The following is a 14,479-nucleotide window of genomic DNA, read 5'->3' as shown; positions in this document are numbered from 1 at the left end:
CACGGTAGCAGCTCGGGCAGAGCCTGGCTCCAGGAAGACAGAGCGTCTTGAGGTCCTTCAAGGTGATTTCTATAAAATCAGAAAATTTTATACATGTTTCAGTGGGATGAACGCGCAAGTCGGTCTCTCATCTTTAAAGATGAGGTTGCCTTCCGTATATTTGGGCAGATTGAGCCTGAACCCATCCAAGAACACAGCTCAGGACAGAGCCTTGGCTTTTCCCCGAGTGCGACGGGAGGCGTTGGGCAGCGCGGGGCCCCTCCTCAGAGTACCACATACATACAGTTTAACAGCCCATCCTCTGAAAGTTTCCTCGGTGCCCACCCAGATCGTCACACGCCCCGGCTGGCGTCCGCGTTGGGAAGGGGTGGGTTTGCTCCGTAAACCCGGACTCCTTCCTCTTGCTGATCGGCGCCCCAGGCAGGGCTGGCTGAGAAAGGCGAGGAGGCACTTTGGTTAACCCTCAGCTCTTGTCTCGGTTTATTTTTAGAGGAAAACACCTACGACGAATATGAAAATGACCTTGGGATCACGGCCGTCGCCCTGTATGACTACCAGGCTGGTGAGGGACCCACGTTCCTACCTGCTGCTTGTTCTCCGCTGATGCTGCTCTTAGGAGTTTGACTCCCAGAGCGTTATTACGATTTTTAAGAAGTAACTTGTTTTGAAGTAATCTCAAAGTTACAGAAACTCCATTTTCCCCGCCATTTCTATGCCTCTTCGGACCTTCGGTTACTCTTAGCCACAGGGGTGCCCCAGGCCCCCCAGAGGCCCCAGTGTGAACTCCCCGGAACCGAGGACACTGCCCACCCCAAAGCATACTCCATCCAAGTGGGAGGGTCAGCCCTGAGACACCGTGACGTCTGCTGCGGGTCCCGTTTTTACCAGCTGTCCCAGCCACCTCTTGTCCCCTTTGCGCCGGTTGTCTCTGATGCGCCCCATGGCCTCATCCTGGGGTGACCCGCGGCCTGCCCGAGGCCGTGCCCTGAGGACTGGGCGGCCCCGGGGGAGCTTCCTGCTCTTCACTGTGACGGGCCCCTCCATCTGTCCCGCACTGCGGTGTCCCCACCACCCGCGGTCCAGTGTGCGGGCCAGCATTTCTCCTGCTGCTGCTGAGGGCTGTTGTGTGGTCCTCCCAAGATGCTGGGCGTCCTCAGGCTGCCGGCCATCGCTGCAGGCGCACCGCCAGCCCCCGGTGCGGTGTGCCCGCGTCCCCTCCCTGCCGGTGCCGCCTCCATCCTGCCCGAGGAAGAGCACGTGCCCCTCCCGTTTGCTTATATCTGTTTCCACGCACCTGTTGGCACGGGTGTGGATTTTGTGAAATTGGGCATCTGTAATTTTTATACCGTGGTACATTTACCCTTGTACCTGCCGCCCCAGCTGCCACCTCGGGCTCCTTCCTAGGCTCCCCTTGGCGCCTTGTAAGCACGCTCTCCAGTGGGGGAATGGGAGAAGTCTGGCGCCGGGGGCTCGCGTGCTCGGGGCTGCTGGGTGAGGCGGAGGGCAGGGCAGCGGAAGGAAGGCCGAGCTCTGGGGGAAGGCTCGCTGTGCCGTCCGGCCGGGGGCCCGGAGCGTGCCCCTTCCAGCAGACCGGGCCGGGCTCAGTGTCAGAGTGTCACCCTGCTGTCTCTCTCCCCTCTCCCTTAGCGGGCGACGACGAAATCTCCTTCGACCCCGACGACATCATCACCAACATAGAGATGATCGATGACGGCTGGTGGCGCGGGCTGTGCAAGGGCAGGTACGGGCTCTTCCCGGCCAACTACGTGGAGCTGCGGCCGTAGGTGCCCGGCGGGAGGCCGGCGCCCGGACCGGAGGCCGCTGTACAAACCGCTTTTATACGTGATCCTTCCGCTGACGCTTTTGGAAATGCTCATGCCACAGAATTCGCTAATACATTGTAATCACACACCTTAGGAGGACTCGGGTAATCGATTTTATGCATTTAAGGCATTTTCTTTGTTTCTGCCAAATTGACTGTCACGTGGAGCCACTTCGGGACCCTCGGCTGTCCTGAGTGCATGCTGTCCTCGCCCCACCGGCGGCGGTTGGGACCCCTGACACGCTGCCTGTGCTCAGACCGGCCGCGCGCTGTTGGGCGGGAGTCACTGTTCCCGGCAGAGGGGGGACTGACAGGAGGCTGGGACTGAGAGCAGGGGTGCAGCGGGCGGCGGCTTTAGCTCTGGGTGGGAGCGCCTTCGCATTTCCCCAGACCCGCGCTCTCCCCCTCCCTCCCTTGTCCCTCCCCTGACACCTGCTGCCAGGAGGGCCGCTCCTGCCGCGGCTCCTGCCCCCGAAGCAGCGTCACCCAGTGCTGGCGCACACCGCCCCCCCGGGCGGCCCCGGACGGCCCCCCGCCGCGGGAAGGCAGGCGCCTTCACTGTCGTACCCTGCCAGAAACATTTTTCCCATCAAGGCACTCGTGTTCGTTGTGCCAAAATACCATGTCACGTGACAGTCAAATGCGATCGATTGACTTGGCTAAAGAGTGAAGCGGCGAGTGCGTTCTCCCACCCAGGACGCTCCCCGTGGACGCTGCCTGGGGGCACATCGCCCTCCTGATAGCCGGGGAGGCCAGGTCAGCGCTGGCAACGGTCCGGGGCAGTCTTTCCGGAAGATTCTGTCGCGGTGTCTCGGGTGTTGGGGACATGAGCGTCTACTTCCTAAAGTGCGTTTCTGCATAATCCTTGCTTTACCACAATTAGGTCGGGTTTTATATGCAATTATTGTATCTAAGTTCCTGTAGCACACATCATAGGTATGATTTTTTTTTAATTAAATATTCAAAATAAACTTTTTTTGATCCACTTGCTTGCTGATGTCCCTCTGGTATTGGTCACTTTGTTCCACCTAGAAGTTGGCTTCCTGACCCTTGACCTTTAATTTATCAGCTTTAGACAAACTAAAGTTTCCCTTTTTAAGAAGCGTGCTCCTTAAAGGGCACTTTTTATGAGGGGAAATGTGTTTACACCCTGATATTATTTAGACAGGAATTCCAAGCAAAATAGAAAACCCCATCTATTTAAAAATCATTAGGAATTAACAGTTCTCACAGTAAATCCCGAGGTGGTTATAGTGGGGCTGAAGGCACTCTTCTCCTTTGGGGTGCAGTACCTTGAGGTTCGAAGCAGCTGCTGAACGTGGGGCGTGTGGAGGCTGGCGTGGGTCTCATGGGACGGACAGACTCCGTGAGCAGGTCTGGACCGCCCAGCTCGGTGGTCGTCCACTCCCGGTCACGGGGGTTCTACGTTGGGGTCCCCCCAACATGGCGGTGGAGGGGCTGTGTGCACAGACCAGGCTCCCCAGGTGCCGTGGGGGTAGGCGGGCCTCTCCTTGTGGACGTCTGTGTGGCAGGACAGGGCGTGGAGACTTCTGGACGTGCCGCCCTCACCGTCCCTGGAAGAAGCGGAGGACAGCGCAGATCCCGGACAGTCCAGAGTCGTGCCGTCCTCCATTTACGGGAGCTGGGGGTCGCTCACCGCCGCCACAGGTCTGCTGGGACCCCCTGTGGGTGGAACCCTGCAGGAACTGTCGTTTGGTGGCTGGCCTGTGTCACTCAGCATCACGTCCTCCAGGTCCATCCCTGCTGTGGCAGGTGTCCGTGCGTCCTTCCGGGTTACGGCTGTGACAGTCCGTCGTGCAGATGGGCCCCGCCTTACCCATCTGTTGATGCAGTCGGCTGCCTCCACCACCCGGTGGCCGTGTCTCCCACCTCCCACCCACTCCGTCCAGCTGCCCACCCCCACCGCCCCAGTGCCGCCCCCTCAGGGACCACAGTGGACCGGAGCTGTCCTCATTGCTGTCTTCACGCCCCCTACCCTTCCGCCACACGTGTCCTGGGAACATCCTCCGCAGCCGCTCCTGGACCCCTGCTCTCCGGTGCCTTCGTGGTCCTGATGCTTTCTCCTGACCCCTGAATGTCAGGGTGCCCCAGGCCTTTGTCCCCGAGCACGTTCCTGGTGTATCGGCACCCACACCTGGGGATGGCCGTGCAGACCAGGCCTCCCCCAGGATGTCGAACTGGCTTCTTGGCTTGGCTCCTGCAGGCTGGACTCCAGTCTCGCCCCAGGCCGGTGCCTCCCGCAGACCCTCGCCTCAGCGCAAAGGCGGCTGCATCCTTCCCTCGCGGATGCCCACAGCCTTGGAGTCGCCGGACTCCTTCCTTCTCCCCTCTGTCCCATCTGCTAGCAAGTCCTGTCGGCTGTGTCCTGAAGCATGGCCCACCTTCCTGCTATCGTCACCCCGTGGAAGTACCTCACCCCTTGCCTGGGTTATTGGGATAGCTCCCACCCGGGTTTCCGACCTCCTCTGCCCTCTAAAGATGTTCCCTCCTGGGCTGTGACTCTGGAGCAGCTCCCGCGTCCCCGGGAGTCAGGCCGCGGTCCTCCCGCTCCCTTCTGACGAGCCAGCACCTGTCCCTGCCTCAGGGTCTTTGCACTGAGGCTTCCTTCTGCCCAGAACCCCACAGGCTTACTCCTTCCCCTCCAGCCGGTGCACTCTCAAGGGCTACCCTGACCCCTCCTTAAAACTGCGGGTCTGAACCTCAGCGGGGCCCAGGTCGCCATCTCAGAAGCAGCGTTCTGGAGAGTGGCTCGATTTCCAGACCGACTCACTGAGTCCTGTTTAATTCATTGTTCAATACAAACACCATACACTTTTCATCAAAATATTTGTTAAATCTTTCTAGCTCCCCCCACCCCCCAAATCAATTCAGAAATCACCTTTATCTTGAGTATTGTTGCCTGAGACGGGGGCTCCTGTAGACCAGGGATGGAAGGACGGGGAGGTGGAGGGTCCTGGGAGGCCTGCACGCGAATGCTGGCCCCTTTTTGTATTTATTTGACCGTTGCTGTGTTTGGCTTACATGTTTTACATTATGAGTTCACGTCGAAAACAACGCATATAGCGCCAACAAGGTCTGGCGTGAAAAAGGAAACCTCTTTCCCCTCTGTCCTCTCCCTTACTCCCTGACGGGGATTTTGTCAATGACTTACGGGATTTTTAGGGACAAATTTCTCTATATACAAGCACATGCATTTATAACAAGTAAACTTTTTAAAAAGATTTTATTTATTTATTTGACAGAGAGAGAGCGCACACACACAAGCAGGGGGAGCAGCAGAGGGAGAAGCAGACTCCTCGCTGAGCAGGGAGCCCGACGTGGGACTCGATCCCAGGACCCCGGGATCGTGACCTGAGCCAAAGGCAGACGCTTAACGACTGAGCCACCCAGGCGCCCCTATAACAAGTAAATTATTTTTTTATACACAGGTTCGCACTGTGCTTTGCTTTCTGCAACTTGCTTTTTTAACAAAAGATGGATTTTGTCCATCTTGATCACATCCTTTTTTGTATCCTCTGCGTAGAATTTCACTTAGGAATGTGACAATTAGTTGAGCCCCACGGATAGACACTGTGCCGTCGCAGACGGCACCTCTCTGTCTCACTGCACGTTGGGTACAAGTATGTGGAGGAGGAACATTGAGAAGCGGGCTGGCAGGGTGCAGCAGAGACTGGTCACCTCTCCCCACATCCCTCTTAGTTACTGACCTCCGTTGTATTCAGAGTTGCAGCCCAGTTGAAAGACGTATTTTTCCATCCCTTGCAATTAGATGTGGTCGTGTGACTGGCTTGGAAGTGAAACTTTGTTGTGGAGGATTGCTGGGAATGGTCCTTACGAAGAGGACTGACAGCGGGAGTATCTTTTGACTTCTTCCCTCCCTCCATTTCTCCTTTCTATTGTCTGGAATATAGGTGTGATGGCTGGAGCTCTGCCAGCTCTTTTGGAGTATGAGGCACTTTGAAGGTACCTTCTGAGGATAGTGGAACAGAAAGACAGAAAGGGCCTGGGTTTCTGACAACATCAGGGAGCTGCCACACTAGTCTTGCATGCTTCAGTTTCTTTTCTTTTTTTAAATGAGGCAGAGACAAACTTTTATTCTATCTAAGCCATAATTATTTCCAGTATCTGCTACAAGTGCAGTTTCCAACTGATTCGCTAGGTCAATGAGTATGAAATTTCCCTCTTGAAAGGTTTGCACACGAGAGCATGTTTCTTCTTACTTTCACCAAATTCAAGTATTATAAAAATTTCAGGTCTCTGACCATCTTCTAAATGAAAATGCATATTCTTGTTGCTTGTGTTTCATTTTACTTCCAGGGAATGGCCCCCTTTCTTTCCTTCCCTCTCCCTTTATCATCTGCTTGCTTCCTTTCTTACACACGCACAAGCGACTCAGGACAGGCTCATGGTGACCATTCAAACAAGGACTTTCAATTCTGGAAATACCTGGAACTGGACATTATGATACCCTTCTTGCCATAAAATGCCAAAAACATTAGATAAATGGTAACCAACATCTTTTAAATGTAGAGCTGAGGTGGTAGGAAGGTTAAGAATATCCTCCGGAGCCAAACAGAAAGCTCGGCCTCCAGTCCTGATGAGCACGAGGTCATCAGTGTGCGGCAGGTGGAGGAGCCTGGAGCGGAGGGGTTTGCCTGCACACGGGCGGGAGGCATGGCTTGAGGCCCAGCGGGGTGCACCGCTGGGACAGAGGACCCCAACAAAGCTGGGGCCCTTAACGGGACATTGCCTCAAGGAAAGGGTAGCAGGGTAAGCCTGTGCCCGTCGGCAGCGCCAGAGATCCCAGTAACTTGTCTGTCTAGCCTGCAGGTCCGGGTAGGGAAAAAGAGGTGGTGTGATGTTTGGTCGAGATTTTGTTCAAAGGAGATGAACTGAAGCTGATGAAGTGGAAAAGGCGAGCTTGGCAGAACCCCCTGAGTGGGGCAGAAAGAATGGAGGAGGACGTTAGGGCAGACGTTTTCCCAAACTAGCTGCTGGGGGTGACCTTAACTCAGGACAGCTTGGTTGCCCTCTCACTGAGCAAATAGCGATTTCCTACTATATCCCTGCCTCTTTGCTTAAGAATTGGGGATGCAGAGGGCTCCTGGGTGGCTCAGTTGGTTAAGCGTCTGCCTTCGGCTCGGGTCATGATCCCGGGGTCCTGGGATCGAGTCCCGCATCGGGCTCCCTGCTCAGGGGGGAGCCTGCTTCTCCCTCTGCCCCTTTCCCCCAACTCATGCTCAGTCGCTCTCTCTCAAATGAATGAATAAATAAATAATCTTAAAAAAAAAAAAAAGAATTGGGGATGCAGAGATAAAGAGACAGTCTCTGGACAGGGGAGGCAGGGAGTGACTGCTGGTGGCTCTGAGGTTTCCTTTTGGGGTCATGATGTTCTGGCACTAGACATAGGAGGTGGTCACACAACATCGTGAATGCACAAAATGTCATCGAGTTGTGCACTAAAATGGTAAATGGTTTAAAGAAAAGGAGAGAGACAGTCCCAATCCTGTAGTTTGTAGGTATAGGGACAGACAGAAAATCTTGATACCATATGAAAGGCAGGGGTGCCACGGGCATCAGAGGAGGGCAGCTGGGCAGAGTCAGGGACAGCTTCTGGGAGGAGGTCAGGCTTGAGCTGGGTCTTGGGTTGGGGGGGAAGCAGGGTGGTCTGAGCAGAAGGACAGTGTGCGAGCAGGGCCTTGATATTGCTGAACTCTCAGGCACGGGTGGGTATGGAGAAACACCAGAGCTAGCGATCAGGTCATACAGGGCTTTATCAGCCAGTTACAGGGATTGGGCTTTATTCTGAGTGCACACAGGAGTTATTGAAGACTTTCAAGCCCTGAAGTGATCCCATCTGAGATGTCAGCGTGATACTTAACTTCTTAGCACCAAAGTCCTTAAAGATGAATGTCATAAATAAAACTAAAGTGTTAGAATTTAACCCTTAGTATTTCAAGCGTTATTATTACCTTTTGCCCTGTGTACTTGCGAAGGGAAAAAATAAAAAAGCCTCATTTCATTTACTGAAAACAAAGAAAACACAGTATTACTTGGAATTGATCCTGGGTTCTCTACTCTGTTCTGTTAACCTATTTATCTTTCCACCAGTGCCACACAGTCTTGGTTACTGTGGCTCTACAGTGAGCCTTGAAATTGGGTGGACTGATTTCTCTCACTTTATTCTCCTTTTCAAAATTGTCTTAGCTATTATAGGTCTTTGCTTTTCCATATACATTTAGAATAATCTTGTTTATATCTATGAAAAATCTTGCTGGGATTTTTTTTTTTTTAAAGATTTTATTTATTTATTTGACAGAGAGAGACACAGCGAGAGAGGGAACACAAGCAGGGGCAGTGGGAGAGGGAGAAGCAGGCTTCCCGCAGAGCAGGGAGCCCAATGCGGGGCTAGATCCCAGAACCCTGGGATCATGACCTGAGCCAAAGGCAGACGCTTAACAACTGAGCCACCCAGGCGCCCCTTGCTGGGATTTTGATAGGAATTACACTACACTTACATATCGTCTTCACCATGTAGAGAGCCTTCAATAGAGAAATATGGTATTTCCCTCCATTTATTTACGTCTTCTTTCATTTATTGCATCAACATTTTGTAGTTTTTAGTATCTAAGTCTTATATGTATTTTATCAGATCTACATCTAAGTATTTCATTTATTTTTGGCAGTTATGAACTCTATTTCTGTTTTCAGTGTTCACACATCCATTGCTTTTCTGTAGAAGAAATACAATTGATTTTCTTATGTTTATCTTATATCTTGTAACCTTGCTGTGCTTCCTTATAAATTCTAGAAAGTTTTTTTTGTTGTTGTAGATGCCTTGGGATTTTCTATGCAATCACATCACCTGCAAAATGAGACCGTTTTCTCTCTTCCTTTCCAATCTATATGCCTTTTCTTGCCATATTGCCTTGGCTAGAAGGTCTAGCATTATGTCGGGAGTGCTGACAGCAGACGTCCTTGTTCCCAGTCTTTGGAGGAAAGCGCTCAATCTTTCCCCATTAAGTGGAGTGTTACCTGTAGGTTTCTGGTAGATGCTGTATTTACCCCTTTGTAACAGTATTGACTAGATGTGTCTTCCGGTCCTACCTTCATCCATAAACCGCAATGACGCTGTCACCGCTGGCCTCCAGGACGACCCCAGTGCTCCTGGGATCGTGCCCCAGGGCAGCCCCTCGCCATAGAAGAGGGCAACCTGCGTAACGATAGGATGCTGGGAAAATGGCGGGGTGTCACCTCCAAATGTGAGTCATCGGAGACACTGCAGTTTCGGCCTTGCTCTCTTAGATCAGGGGCTCTCAGAGAAACTGGCCCTCCATCATGAGGAAGCTCAGACAGCCCTCAAGGAGCTGAGGCCTCCTGCCAACAGCCATGTGAGTGTGTCACCTTGGAAACAAACCCTCTGTCCCCAGAAAGTCTCGGTCAACACGTCAGCCGACGCCTCACGAGAGGGGCTGAGCCACAACCACCTCGCTAAGCGGCTCCCAAATTCCTGGCCTACGCAAACAGTATGAGATAATCAATGTTTACTGCTGCTTTAGGCCACTCAATTTTGGGGTAACTTATAAGGCAGCAACGTGTAACTAGGGAGATGTTTGAGTTTCTTATTTGAATCCGGCAAAGAATGGGCATGGGCTCCCTCATAGAAAACGATGCTCTGCTCACGGGCATACCCTGGTACCCTTTGTGAGGGGGCGGCTGTCAGGCCCTGCAAGGACTTATGAAAATGTATAGAACGCCCTTCACCCCCCCAGTTCTACATCTAAGGATTTATCCTGGTTGTACGTGCACCTGTGCATAAGGGAGACGCCCCCCATGCCCGTCTGCAGGGCCCGTGAGAGTGTGGAACATCTGTGCCGAGGGGCTGGGCAGCCGAGAAAGGGCAGCCCCCCCGGGGAACCATCACCAAGATGCGTGGGAGCTGACACAGGCGAGTGGTCTTGGGGGCAGTGGTTTGGTGATTTCTGGGAGCTCGGAGATGCCGAGATCCAGTCCCCAGGGAGCACCCGAGAGATGCTCTCACACATGCGGACTTGGGTATATTCACAGCAGCACTGCTTGGTTTGGTTTGTTTTTTATTATTTTTAAAAAATATTTATTTGGGGAGGGGGAGGCGCAGAGGGAGAGGGAGAGGGAGTCTTTGAAGCAGACTCCCTGCTGAGTGTGGAGCCCCACACAGGGCTCGACCTCACCACCCCGAGATCACGACCCAAGCTGAAACCAAGAGTTGGGCACTTGGCTGCCTGCACCATCCAGGCACCCTTTGGTTTTTTAATTAATTAATTTATTTTTATTTTTAATGTCCAGCATTTATAATATGAGGGCCAGAGTTTTCTTCCCAACTCAAGTTTATACATTTTCGATTGGCTTGTGAGGCCAATAGGGATACTTCTTGTCTAATCTGGTTTCTGGGAAGACTTCATTCGGGTCCTCAATGGTTATCTGATCAAATGGAATTATGTTCCTCATCTTCTCCAGCTCTTGTTCACATTCCTCAATCCTGGCCTTTGAGGGAGACTAAAACTCAGCACAGCTTTTCATCGGCTTTTTCTTCAGCATCCACCGAACAGTGTATCTGTCCTCGGGCATGGGAACCTTCAGGGCATTAAACTGCTCCAAGTCATCTACCATGCCCAGCCTTTGCCACATTGCCCTTGTCGTAAGCCCCGTCGATAGCAGGTGGATTCTCGGGGGGAGTAGCCAACCTGGAGGTAAGCGTCTCCTTCCAGGATTTCAGGGAGTTAGCAATGGTCTTCTGGTTTTGGGGTATGATCTCCCCAGAAGCTACCCAGTCAATGGCTTTTAGAGCAAGTTTTCACCCAGCCATCATGAGATCCTTCACCGACCCCAGCAGTCCACGGTCCCCAGCAACAAGGAACAGAATGGGGTTTTCCTTGGTTTGTTTTTTAAATAAACTTTTAATTTTTTACTTTTAGATTTTTAGAAAGGTTGTAAATTTAATACAGGGAAATTCTTAAAATACTCCCTGCCAATTTCCCTTATGATTAACTTCTTGCTCAACCACCGTCCATCCACTTATTCAAACTAAGAAATTAACATTGGTATAACACCGTTAATGGACAGACTTTATTTGGATTTAAATTGTTTCCATGAATGTCCATTTTCTGTTCCAAGATCCAGGATCCCACATTCCATTTAGAAAACATTTTTTTTTTTTCTTAAAAAGGAGATGTATTGAGACATAATTTGCTTACCATATAATTCACCTAGCTAGTGTACAGTTTAACAGCTTTTAGCGTATTTGCAGAGTTAGGGAAATACCACCACTGTCTAATTCCAGAACATTTTTATCACCCAAAAAGCAACCCATGCTGGGCAGTGGTTACTCCCTGTCCCCTCCCCCCCATGCCTGGCTCCCACTCATCTGCTGTCCGTGTCTGTGGATCTCCCTGTTCCAGACATTGCATGGAAATGGAATTTCATGATATGTGGTAATTTGGGACCTGCTTCTTTCACTTAGCACGATGTTGAAAAGCTTTGTTTTTATAGCAAAAAAAAAAAAAAATCTAAAGGTCAACAGATGAATGGATAAATCAATTTTGATATATTCATATAGTGAAGTGTATTCCACTGTGAACATGAATGATTTAGAGCTACAACTGTCCTCTTTGATGAGTTTCAAAAGTAATATTGAAATAAATAAGCCAGCTGCAGGATTCATGATTGCCAATAATTGTAATATCGATGATGATGGCGGCCACCACTTAACTGAGTGGCAACTAAGTGCCCGGCACTGTTCTCTTTGAGGATTGCTAATTGACCATGCATGAAATAGAGATCATTTCTATAAGGTTTTAAAATGTGCATAATAGGAGTGCCTCGGTGGTGCAGTTGGTGAAGCGTCTGCCTTCGGCTCGGGTCATGACCTCAGGGTCCTGGGATCGAGTCCCACATCAGGCTCCCTGCTCAGTGGGGAGCCTACTTCTCCCTCTGCCTCTGCCCCTCCCCCTACTCATGTGCGTGCGCGCCCTCTCTCTCTCTGTCAAATAAATAAATAAAATCTTTAAAAAAAATAATGAAATTACATAACAGGGGCACCTGGATGGTGCAGTCGGTTGAGTGTCTGATTCTTGGTTTCAGCTTGGGTCGTGATCTTGGGGTCGTGGAATCAAGCCCCAAGTCAGGCTCTGCTCACGGTGTGGAGTCTGCTTGGGATGCTCTCTCTCCTTCTCCCTCTGCCCCTCCTGTTCATGCTTGCTCTCTCTCTCTCTCTCAAATAAATCTTAAGAAAATGAAAATAAAATGTGCATACTACTACGTGTTGTTTATGGACACGTATATAAGCAGTCAATGTACCAACCTGCACAGAGATGATAAACACCACGTTCAGGGCAGTGGCTTCCTCTGCGGTGGAAGGAAGGAGGTGGAATCAGGAGGGGACGCAAGGGGCTTCGAGCGTCCCTGTGATGTCTGATGTCGTCAAGCCAGGTGGTGCACATGGGTGTTCGTTTCAGCGCCCTTTCAGTGTGCCCGGCATGCTTAATAATTTTAAAAAGAGCAAGACTAGTACAGAGCAGTGTGTAGAGTGAGCTATATTTGGGTTTTAAAAATTATTCATACACATATGGTTGCAGATGTATGTGCAAGGCCAGGAAAGAATCACAAGGAATCCATAATAGGTACAAGCTCTGTGTGTGTGTGTGGGGGTGCACCCTGGGGTCTGGGGAAGCCAGTGGGGAAGGGAGAGACTCTTTCTCCTGATCATTTTGGATTTCATACCATATGTATTTTTACCACTTGATTAAAAAGATTACCCAACCTGTCTTTGTTTATTCCCTTTGGCATGGGCAAGCCATTTCCCCTGTAAGACCTCATTTGTCCTCACAAGTTCCTGGGGCCACCGGGATCATCAGTCCATATTTCAGATGAGGACAGTGAGGGGCCCAGAGGTTGCACAACTCAGGGACTGGTGGCTGGTTCCCAGGTGAGGTCCCACCTTGGACAGTGAAGCTTGGTGGGTGGATCATCCAGGGCAAGTCTGCTGGCTCCTTGGCACAGGACGGAAGCGGCCTCAGGCCCATGGTGCCCTCCCTCTGGGCATTCGGCATGGCCCGGTGGGCTGTTCTCCGAGGTGTCCCCTTGCAGAGTGGAGTGCTGCACGCTCAGCACTACACAGCCACATGGGACATGGTGGAGCTTCAGCTGTCCCCTGACGCTGCATCGCTGGAGGGCTCGGGGAAGGTTTATTTTTGCAGGGGTTGCTTTAGAGAAAAGCTTCTCCAACTGTAGCAGGCATGGAGGTCACCCAGAGGGCTTATTAACCCAGGTTGCTGGGCCCTGCCCCAGAGCTTCTGATTCTGCAGATGCGGAAGGGGCAAGAATCTGCATTTCTAACCAGGTCCCCGGTGACCCTGCTGCAGCTGGCCCAGGGACCGGATGGTGAGGACCCCTGCTTCAGAGCCTCCTCTCTGTACGTGGTAGACTGATGGAGCCACAGGGGACAGTCCAAGGACAATCCCAGAGAGCGGAGGTACAAGCTGCCCACCCTCCAAAGGTCGCCTGTGTGCCAGGCTGGACTCCCACGAGCTGCAGCGTCAGCACCACGGTCTGCCACCCACTCCTCACCCACTCCAGCCGGATGTGATGGTGGATGCAAGGCGCTGTTTCTCTAACTTCCCTTAAGACCCACCCAGGAGGGTGTCAACCACACAGATTCAGGGCTTCCTCTGGTCTAAAATAAAATAAAAAGGTCCTGAGCAGACCGAACCAGTTCACCTCATGTGAGCAAAACTTAACCGAGCTCATCTCGTGAACAAGAAAGCAGGTTATTTATTTATTTAAAAGATTTTTATTTATTTATTCGACAGAGAGATAGAGAGCACAAGTAGGCAGAGCGGCACGCAGAGGGAGAGGGAGAAGCAGGCTCTCCGCCGAGCAGGGAGCCCAATGTGGGGCTTGATCCCAGGACCCCGGGATCAGGACCTGAGCCAAAGGCAGACGCTTAACTGACTGAGCCACCCAGGTGCCCCGAAAGCAGGTTATCGTGAATGCCTCTGATCATCATAAATGAAACCCACATTGTCTCCCCCAAATGGTGTAAGATACTCCTATTTACCCAATTCCCTGCCATCTGGAAACCCCCAACCTAGTAACCATTCTTGCTTTATAAGCCATCCTGTAATGCCACGCCCCTGAGCTTCCTACCACTTTCAAATCTGAAATCTCCCTGTTTGAGAACAGTTTGTTTCTCCCTCAGTAAAGTATTCATAGAGTAAAGCTCTCAGAATTTTGACACTTCCTACTGAAACTGGATGCTGGGGAGGAGGCCTGGTAATCTGCTCACGGACACTCCCTGGGAGCCGCAGGGAGGTGAAGTGAGCAGTTCCAGACCAGTCTCCCCAGCAGTGCCTGGGGCTTGCTGGAAAGGTAGAGTCTTTGTGCCCCAACCTGTTCCGGGGGCCTGGGCTGTACCTGGAAGCCTGAGATGGAGCTCAGCCCCCCAAAGAATTGCAGCCTCCAGAAACGGGGCCTCAAAAGTCTCCAGGGAGAAGCTCTCACCCACTGCTGGTGGGAATGTAAAAGGTCGGCCTTTGCAGGAAACAGTCGGTGGTTCCTCGACAGATTCAACATGGAGTGACCACACGACCCAGCAACTCC

At 51.7% G+C, this 14,479-nt stretch overlaps 1 protein-coding gene and 1 pseudogene across 9 annotated transcripts in view; one reads left to right on the top strand and one right to left on the bottom strand.

Moving 5' to 3' along the window:
* Positions 1–2,807, top strand: part of CTTN (cortactin) — a 31,462-nt gene extending 28,655 nt beyond the window's left edge. For all 9 annotated transcript variants that reach the window (XM_036077855.2, XM_036077852.2, XM_078057654.1 and 6 more), the window contains 2 exons: positions 491–562; positions 1,648–2,807. In XM_036077855.2, coding sequence (XP_035933748.1) covers positions 491–562; positions 1,648–1,784 — 209 coding nt within the window. In that variant the 3' untranslated portion in view covers positions 1,785–2,807. The remainder of the gene's footprint in view (positions 1–490; positions 563–1,647) is intronic.
* A 7,391-nt stretch (positions 2,808–10,198) lies between these two features.
* Positions 10,199–10,688, bottom strand: LOC118526562 (ATP synthase peripheral stalk subunit d, mitochondrial pseudogene; annotated as a pseudogene).
* Positions 10,689–14,479: the final 3,791 nt, after the last annotated feature.

Source organism: Halichoerus grypus, chromosome 11 (genome assembly GCF_964656455.1).
Source record: "Halichoerus grypus chromosome 11, mHalGry1.hap1.1, whole genome shotgun sequence".
NCBI classification, from domain to species: Eukaryota; Metazoa; Chordata; class Mammalia; order Carnivora; family Phocidae; genus Halichoerus; species Halichoerus grypus.
The sequence above is the reverse complement of the archived record's forward strand: the minus strand, read 5'-3'. Positions and strand labels throughout refer to the sequence as shown.